At 39.4% G+C, this 10,000-nt stretch overlaps 2 protein-coding genes across 4 annotated transcripts in view; both read right to left on the bottom strand.

Moving 5' to 3' along the window:
* LOC144974521 (protocadherin-like wing polarity protein stan) overlaps positions 1–10,000 on the bottom strand; it is a 411,532-nt gene that overhangs the window by 361,682 nt on the left and 39,850 nt on the right. For all 3 annotated transcript variants that reach the window (XR_013645755.1, XM_078917457.1, XM_078917456.1), the window contains exons 6-7: positions 946–1,153; positions 150–262 (exon numbers count right to left, since the gene is read on the bottom strand). Coding sequence is in view for 2 of the 3 variants with exons in the window: in XM_078917457.1 (XP_078773583.1) it covers positions 150–262; positions 946–1,153 (321 nt within the window). In the remaining variant the exon portion in view is untranslated. The remainder of the gene's footprint in view (positions 1–149; positions 263–945; positions 1,154–10,000) is intronic.
* On the bottom strand, positions 285–564 carry LOC144975527 (small ribosomal subunit protein uS12-like; the record flags this gene model as incomplete). The annotated part of the gene is given in 2 exon segments (XM_078919692.1): positions 285–528; positions 530–564. Coding segments are annotated over 2 exon segments (276 nt in total), but the record flags the coding sequence as incomplete, so codon positions are not given.

Genomic DNA, 10,000 nt, shown 5'->3' with positions numbered 1-10,000 from the left:
TCATTCATTCATTCATTCATTCATTCATTCATTCATTTATTTATTTATTTATTTATTTGTTTATTCATTTATTTATCTATAATTAATTTATTTTGCTACTATTAATCATCAGTCAACCAGACAAAGTTGGCCAAGCAAGGCTTACTTACCGTTTAGGCAACTCGAGTTTCACCCTGACAGCACACGCGTGAGGACCCAGTCTGTTGCTGAAGCCAATGACAATGCCGGGGTCACAATCCTCTCCAACGGTCAAGGTCGCTACCTGCGGTTGGAGAGAGAAGACAAACTTAAGATCGAGGACGTTCTTTCTTTCCTCTGAACAAAGCCAATAGAGAGACGTTGGCAACCTTGACAATCTTGAATCTGACACCAGGAATATCTCCGACGGCATGGCCATTACGACTGAATCCAGATACCAAGACCTCGTCGTTTTCCTCTACAAAACTCAAACAACCATCGTGGGGGACGAAAGCTGTGATTTTCTTCCCGTTTTTGATAAGCTGTACCCTGACACACTTACGGATAGCAGTTAGGCTGTTTTGCCTCAACACCGATCTTTTCCAAAAAAAAAAAAAATATCCACTAAACATGCTCAAAGCGCTTTACAAAGGGTCCCTGGCCAACAGCAATATTTGACATGTAGGACAAAACACGAAGCCTGTTAGGCGATAATACAAATTCTTTTCGGACAGAGACAGTGCTGTTAACAGCCAGGTACTCATTTTACACCTGAGTACAATGAGGTAATGTGAGTGCAGAGCCTTTTCCAAGGACTCATCTTTGCACCACTCTGAGCAGAACTCGACCCCATAGTGGTGGTGATGATGATGATGATGATGATGATGATGATGATGATGATGATGATGATGATGGTGATGATGATGATGATGATGATGATGAAGATGACGACGACAACGACAACAACAAAAGCAACAAACCACCTACCCTGCCCACATAATCGACGGTGACAGGCACCCATCTACCCGTGCTGACCCCGCCATCCAGACGTGTGGTCGCCGATACAGTGACGTTACTTCCCAGGTTGAATGAGAATCGAACCTGACCCCCTACAATCTCCAGGGCGATGAAATCGTGCTCTCCATTGAATCGGCCATTGTAAAATAACAGACCGTCTGTAGCCTTGGTGGCGAATCTGGTGAAAGATGAACATTGTATAAACTTTAATACACCATCATCATCATCATCATCATCATCATCATCATCATCATCATCATCATCATCATCATTATCATCATCATCATCATCCACATCAGCATCATCACCATCATCATCATCATCATCATCATCATCATCATCATCATCATCATCATCATCATCATCATCATCATTATCATCATCCTTACCATCATCATATTAGCAGTAAGAACAATAATAAATAACATCAACCTCAACAACAAGAACTACAATAATAATAATAATAATAATAATAATAATAATAATAATAATAATAATAATAATAATAATAATAATAATAATAATAATAATAATAATAATAATAATAATAATAATAATAATAATAATAATAATAGATGATGATGATGATGATGATGATGATGATGATGATGATGATGATGATGATGATGATGATGATGATGATGATGATGATGATGATGATGATGATGATGATGATGATAATAATAATAATAATAATAATAATAACAGTACGATATCAGCTATTTATCTAAGACCAAACCATTCCACCAGTACAGTCTATGAATGGATCAAACAGACATCTACACATGACACATGATTATCGACACATCAAAGGATTGACTAGGATAATATAGATATTTGCATATTGATAACATTCCAACTTTTGTCTTTTTTTTTTTTCTTTCAAGAGGTGCTTTAAATCTATCAGACTATCCCTATTCTAACTGAACCATCGACTTAAGTTTTTTTTTTTGTTTTTTTTTTTTTTTTGGGGGGGGGGGTCTCCCCATTTTTTTGTGTTTGTTTTTAATATTGGATTGTGTGTTTTCCTACATTTTGTTTGTTGTTTTTGTGTTGTTTTTCTTTTCGTTTGTTTTTCTTTTCTTTCTTTTTTTTTTTTTTTTTTTTTTGTCTTTTTTTTAGGAGGGGGAGGGGGGTTGAGGGGTTGTTGTTATTTTTGTTTGCTTGTTTGTTTGTTTTGTTTTTTGTTGTTGTTTTTTTACCTTTGGGGGGGGGGGGTTAAGGGGAAGGGGTTGGGTTTAATTTTTTATTTTACTACTCAACAAAATACAGATTTCCTAATGTACTTTCCGCCAGATCTAACAGATCCAGTTATCCAGTCACTGCTTGTTTGACCGAATGGTCATGGGGAAAAGGGAGAAGGGAGGGGGGTGGGGGGGGGGGGGGCTAATCTTGGCTGCACCCTGGATCGATCGTGATTCGTTCCTTTGTGATGGGAGTGTTTTTTGTTTTGGCACCATCCCATGGGAAGGGGGTGAGAAGGGGTGACTGGTGGGTGGGGGGGGGGCGGGGTGAGGGAAATTATCCCCCATTACCATAAGAAAAAGAGTAGCCTACATCACAAGGAAAGATGGTTTGAGTGTGACGTGTCCAAATCAAACACAACACGGGATCCAGAAATAGATCGATTCAAGGGAGAGAATAAGTTTTAAACTCTGCATAGATTAATGCTACAGGGAGATATACGACGAGAGATACGGAGAGGGGGATAGGGAGAGAGAGAGGGAGGGGATCTATATATATATATATATATATATATATATATATATATATATATATATATATTTATATATATATATATATATATATATATATATATATATATATATATATATATATACAAATACATATAGAGAGATAGACAGAGAGAGAGAGAGAGAGAGAGAGAGAGAGAGAGAGAGAGAGAGAGAGAGACTCGGAGACAGACAGACAGACAGACAGACAGACAGACAGACAGAGAGAGAGAGAGAGAGAGAGAGAGAGAGAGAGAGAGAGAAAGAGAGAGAGAGAGAGAATATAGACAGCATCAACTCTCGCAATTCTCAGGACATTTCCTCGGCACCAAGCAGCAGCTCTCCCATCATGTTTAACCAGTGAACTCTGGAAAAAACTCCTATTTTAAATCAATTTTGGCCAGAAAACTCGTGCGTTAAATATCGAACGATTTCAATGACTCTAATCTTGGCAAAAAAAATAAAACTCTAAAACCTGGGATTCCGTAAAGACTTCGCGGAGTCCCAGGTTTGAGAGTTTTTTTGTTGTTTGTCAAGATGAAGGTGATTTAAATCGATCGATATTTGAAGGAAGATTTTCTGGCCAAAATTTTAAAAAACATTTTGGTTTGTTTTTTTGTTTTTTTCAGGGTACGCAGTTAACTGGTCACTAATAGTGTAGACAACAATATTGATGAGTGTAGACAAGACGGATACATAATGCATGTGATGAGACTGGGGCTTAGCCCCTACACCCCCCCCCCCCCCCCACCCCCCACACACACACACACCCAACACCCCTAGTTCGCTATGCACTGGTGGAATGATGATGGGGGGGAGCGGCGCGGAGATTGGGGATTCAGGACATATGAATGTGTGGTGATTTGGCAAAACCCGGCGGATGTCGGGGTGGGGGGGGGGGGGGAACCGAATCCCATATTATTATTTCACATTTCAATCGAGGCACTGTGTCTGGTCAAAATGCAGTTTGAATTTTGTAATTATCTCAATTAGGGCCGAAGTTATTCACAATTTGGAGGGAGGGGATCAAAAAAGTTTTAAAAACGGAGAAAATCGCTATTAAAGACAAGACATCTATAAATTTATTACGCTTCGATAGCGCTCCAAAAAACAAATTAATCAAATTATCTCAAAGCCTCAAATTGTGAAATCTTTTTGTGAGAATATAATTGGATGAATAATGAAGATGATGAGGTGAGAAAAACAAAAACCCACGCAGATAACGATTTTCCACCTTTATTCGCTCATATCTCAAAAAATTAGCTCGCGCTACGTCCGACGGGTTTTGCCAAATCAGCACACAAATTACGATACACTTTTTTCCACAAAGGTCCCGACTCGACGTCCGCTGAATAAATAGCAGAATAGAATAAATAAATATATTATCACGATAAATGATAAATCGAGGGCCGCTCTTTTCGAGGAGATATACATCTTTTTTTTAAATAGGAAAATATATTTGTGCATATTTATGAATAATAAATCGAATGGTGCAAATGTTTTCACCTCATGTAATACAAGCAGTTTTATGTTTGTTTTTTCTTCTTCTTCTACTACTACTACTACTACTACTGCTACTGCTACTGCTACTACTACTACTACTACTACTACTACTACGACGACGACGACGACGACGACGACTACTACTACTATTACTACTACTACTATTACTACTACTACTACTACTACTACTACTACTACTACTACTACTACTACTACTACTACTACTACTACTACTACTACTACTACTACTACTACTACTATCACTATAACTACCACCACCACCATCACCACCACCAACCACATTATTCACCACCACCACCATTACACAAAATAACATACATTGAGATAAAGCATCTCTCGTCGCAACCTCGCACTAATTCGCCTAACTCCTCCCACCATTCGAGGCTCCATTGTCCAGACCCATCCATCCATGAGCAAGACACATGACTGCCCCGCGGACACAAGTCTGGTTAAATGTAACAAGACACAGACACAGTGCCGTGTCGATACATTGTCATTATCGTAATCGTGTGCAGTTTGTAGCGTTATAATTATAACAAACCATAGAGATCTATCTAGTCTATGTTATAAACTCGTGAACGAGTCCATGGATGAATACCCCCATATTGTTGTTATGTGTTACACTGTCTGTTGGGTCTAGAGAGGAGAGTTAAAGGGAGGGTGGGGAGGGGGGGGGGGGGCAGACAGTCTTAATTTAATAACAGACCCTATGTCATTCTTAATCGAAATAAGAAGAAAGAAGGAAAGAAAGAAAGAAAGAAAGAAAGAAAGAGAGAGAGAAGAAGAAGAAGAAGAAGAAGAAGAAGAAGAAGAAGAAGAAGAAGAAGAAGAAGAAGAAGAAGAAGAAGAAGAAGAAGAAGAAGAAGAAGAGAGAAGAAGAAGAAGAAGAAGAAGAAGAAGAAGAAGAAGAAGAAGAAGAAGAAGAAGAAGAAGAAGAGAAGAAGAAGAAGAAGAAGAGAAGAAGAGAGAAGAAGAAGAAGAAGAAGAAGAAGAAGAAGAAGAAGAAGAAGAAGAAGAAGAAGAAGAAGAAGAAGAAGAAGAAGAAGAAGAAGAAGAAGAAGGAGAAGAGAAGAAGAAGAAGAAGGAGGAGGAGAGAAGAAGAAGAAGAGGAGGAGGAGGAGAAGAAGGAGGAGGAGGAGGAGGAGGAGGAGGAGGAGGAGGAGGAGGAAGAGGAAGTGGAAAAGGTGGAGGAGGAGGTGAAAAAGGAGGAGAAAAGGAGGAGGAGAAGAGGAAGAAAAGGAAGGGGAGTATGAGGGGAGAAGGAGAAGGAGGAGGTTTGGGCCCGAAAAATTCAGTGTTTGGTATTCAGTTCGGGGTTTGTTTTGTTTTTCGGTTGTTTTTTTTTGTTTTGTTTGTTGTTGTTGTTTGTTTTGTTTTGTTTTTGGTTTTTGTATTGTTTTTGTTTGTTTGTTTGTTTATTTCTTATGATGCATTTAAAAGCATGTCGCCGATTCGCTCTGTATATTGATATGATGATGATAATAATAATAATTGAATGATTATGGTGATAATAATAAGGTTCTACACAACGGTTTGTTTATTAGTTTGAATATGTGTGTTGTTTGTGTGTGTGTGTGTGTGTGTGTTGTTTTTGTGTCTGTGTGTGTGTTGTTTGTGTGTGGGTGTCTGTGTAGGTGTCTGTGTGTGTGTGTGTGTTGTTTGTATGTGTGTGTGTGTGTGTGTATGTGTGTATTTATGTATGTGTCACGCCTGATAAACGATTCTATACAATAAAATATGCAAGATGACACCCACCGCATTGACAAAGCCAAACATTTTTTTTAAAACATAAAATTCCACGTCCTTCAAAATTCGATCTATCCAAATGACGTCATCTCGTCAAAAACCTTCAAACCTAAGACTTTTGAGGAAGTCTGCTCGGAAGTCCCAGGTTTGAGAGCTTTTAACAACAACGAAGGTCGTTTTAATCGATCGGTATAATTTGAAGGACGAGATTTCTGGCCAAAACTGTTAACACGTGTTTTGTTTTTGTTTTTTGTTTTTTTGTTTTGTTTTTTAAAGTATTGTATTGTATTGATACAGTTATATAATATTTAACGATAACAATGTCTTTCTTCGTCTGAATGAATGTTTGTCGCCCCTGTTGGTTTATGACAAGGGCAGACAACCGTGAAGCGACAAGAGTTATGTTTATTTTGACACACTCTGTCAATCTTTTTTTTTTAATTATGCCCTTCAGTCACGACAATATCATAAGATATCGTCGCCTAGCTAGGCATTCGATGAAGGAATATAGATAATTCATCAAACAAGATGTCTGGTGTCAACAGGAATCACCCATGTTGTCACAGTGAGATCCCGTCGCCTAGGCACTCCATGAAGGAATATAGATAATTCATCAAACAAGATGTCTGATGCCAACAGCAATCACCAATGTTGTCACAGTGAGATCCCGTCGCCTAGGCATTCAATGAAGGAATATAGATAATTCATCAAACAAGATGTCTGATGTCACCGCAACAGGAATCACCCATGGTGTCCAAGTGAGCAAATTGGGGGTTAATAATCTTACCCAAGGAAAAAAAACGAAAGTGCCTGAAGCGGCCATTTCGACTCATCTCTTCTTTCCCCCCCCCCCCCCCCCTGTTAATCATAAGAATCATATTTATTTGTCCACTACTGACTGTAGACTGTGTGGTCTTTGACTGTCTCGTCTGGGACCAGACATAGCCGACTTCAGCATTGATGCTATGTGTTTGGGTAAAATACTCCCACCACCCGCCAACATACCAGCACACAAACCTGTGTGTAACCTTTGATTAACGGTTATGGTCTGATTGGTTAAATTTAGTGAGAACCAATCACGTATAGTCTTGTCTAAAAATAGTAACAAAGAGCTGAGTGATGCCAACTTCCCTCTATATATTGAAGGAACGAAGTTGTCACTCTGCTCTTTGTTATTGTTTTTAGACAGTACATCTTGTGATTAAATCCACAGAATTATATCGCAGTCACAGACTCTATACGTTCAAGGTTACACATCGTTTTGTATGTTGGTATGTTATGTCCGGCTGGCGTATGTGCACAGCAGAGAGAGAGGGAGAGAGAGAGAGGGAGAGAGGGAGAGAGAGAGGGAGAGAGGGAGAGAGAGAGAGAGAGAGAGAGAGGAGAGAGAGCGTAAAATAAGGGAGAAGAGGGGTGTAGAGAGAGGAGAGAGAGGGAGAGAGAAAGAGAAAGAGAAAGAGAGAGAGAGAGAGAGAGAGAGAGAGAGAGAGAGAGAGAGAGAGAGAAAGATAGGAAGGAAAGAGAAAGATGGGGGGTAGAGAGAAATAGATTTTTTTTTTTGTTTGTTTGTTGCTTCAGGTCTCTACCAACACAATTAGAGAGAGAGAGAGAAACAGAAAGGGAGAGAGAGAGAGAGGTGTGAGAGAGAGGTGTGAGAGAGAGGTGTGTGAGAGAGACAGAGAATGAGACACACAGAGAGAGGGAGAAATAGAGAGGGAGAGAGAGGGGTGATACAGAGAGAGAGGTGTGTGAGAAAGAGAGAGGTGTGTGAGACAGAGGTGTGAGAGAGAGAATGAGACACACAGAGAGAGGGAGAAATAGAGAGGAAGAGAGAGGTGAGAGAGAGAGAATGAGACACATAGAGAGTGGGAGAGAGAGAGAGAGAGAGAGAGAGAGAGAGGAGATAGACAGAGAGCAGACCCAGAGCAGACCCACAATAGAGTAATAGGATTAATAAGATAATCACAGGTATTGGAGCCCGTCACGCCCGCGTACTCACTCACACGTACACGCACTCTCACTCACTCACACAAGCACGCTTAGACACATACCTACACACAACACACACACACACACAAACACATACACTATAACACAAACCTACACCTACACACAATACACACACACACATATACCATAAGACACAAACTTACACATACATACAACACACACACACTAAGACATGCCTACACACACTTAAACACAACACACACACACACACACACACACAGACAATACAAGGACAATGTGAGATCGAATGTTGAGATGACTCATCTGCCACCCGTTCTAAGTCCATTCATCTCCACAGTCATTCATTCTACTCACAACAGCAGCATAGCCCGATATCAATAGAAAGAATGAAATTGACGGCACTCAGCTCTTTGGTATTGTTTTTAGACAGCCATTTTGGTAATTAGTTCTCACTACACTACTGATGCTATGCGTTTTTCAAAATGCTCATAACATTCGCCAGCCGGATATAAGTAACCAACACAAAACTATGTGTAACCTTGAAAAATAAAAAAGGAAAAAAAAACATTGAGCTTTTATATAACGCAATATCCACTAAATGTGCTCAAAGCGCTTTACGAAGGGTCCTAGCCAACAGCAACACTTAACATGTAGAACGAGACATTATGCCTGTTAAGCGATATTACAATTTTTTTCGGACAGAGACAACGCTGTCATCGTCACGCGGCCAGGTACTCATTTTACACCTGAGTACGGTGAGAGAATGTGAGTAAAGAGCCTTTTCCAAGGACTCAACTATGCGCCGAGCGAGGCTCGAACCCAGGACCTTCCGATCCGAAATCGATGTCATACCACAAGACCACATAGCCGCACATTAGTGATGCATTGCGTTTTTTCCCCAAAATGCTCGTAACATCCGCCAGCTGGATATAGATAGTTCGAAGATGACGTCACTCAGGTCTTTGTTATTTTTTTTGCCATCCGCGTTTGTGAGTAATGCTCACTAAACTGTATAAACCCGACTATAAACGTTCATGGATACACACAGTTTTGTGTGTTGGTCCGTTATACTTCCGGATGGCAATGTTATAAGCTTCTTAGCCAAGCGCATACGATCAATAAGTAACCAAAACACAAAACTACGCGTAACCTTGAACGTATAGATAGCATGCGCTTGGCTAAGAAACTCACAACATTGCCATCCGGAAATATAACGGACCAACACACAAAACCATGCGTAACCTTGAACTTTTATAGTCACTCTAATAAATACAGTTTAGTGAGAATTACTCATAAACACGGATGGTAAAAGCAATAACAAAGACTTGAGTGACGTCAACTTCATATTATCTACAGTTTTGTACGTTGGTACGTTTTATCCGGCTGGCGTATAGAAAGGATGAAGTTGACGTCACTCAGGTCTTTGTTATCGCTTTATGCCATCCTCGTTTATGAGTACTTCTCACTAAACTGTATTAACCATACTATAAACGTTCATGGTTACACATAAGTTTTGTGTGTTGGTCCGTTTTACTTCCGGATGGCAATGTTGTGAGCTTCTTACCCAAGCGCATACTATCCATAGCATAATAATAATAATAATAATAATAATAATCTTTATTGTCCAAATTAAAGGCAATTCATGTGAGGTAAACAATGCTCAGTTTGGTTCATGGTATGAACATCAACACATTTACAAATACAGACACAGCCATACACGAACATACACGCTTGCACATTGTTTCTACACATGTATACAAAAGAAATGAGCGTACATACAAACACATATACATACATACATACATACATACATGCAGACATACATACAAACCAGCATATCATCGTATATGCATGCCTACATTCATACATACATACATACATACATACATACATACATACATACATACATACATATATACATACACACAGACACACACACAGACAGATAGAACGATACGATATATTTGCTGGGACAGCAGATAACCATATTATAAATATAGTGTCTTATATTAAGAAGAAGATGGCAATAATTGTGATGATGATGATGATGA

The sequence above is a fragment of the Berghia stephanieae genome, chromosome 6 (genome assembly GCF_034508935.2).
Source record: "Berghia stephanieae isolate SIO BIC M18660-M18661 chromosome 6, UCSD_Bste_1.3, whole genome shotgun sequence".
Classification (NCBI taxonomy): Eukaryota; Metazoa; Mollusca; class Gastropoda; order Nudibranchia; family Aeolidiidae; genus Berghia; species Berghia stephanieae.
Note: the sequence above shows the minus strand (reverse complement) of the source record. Positions and strands in the feature narration are given on the sequence as shown.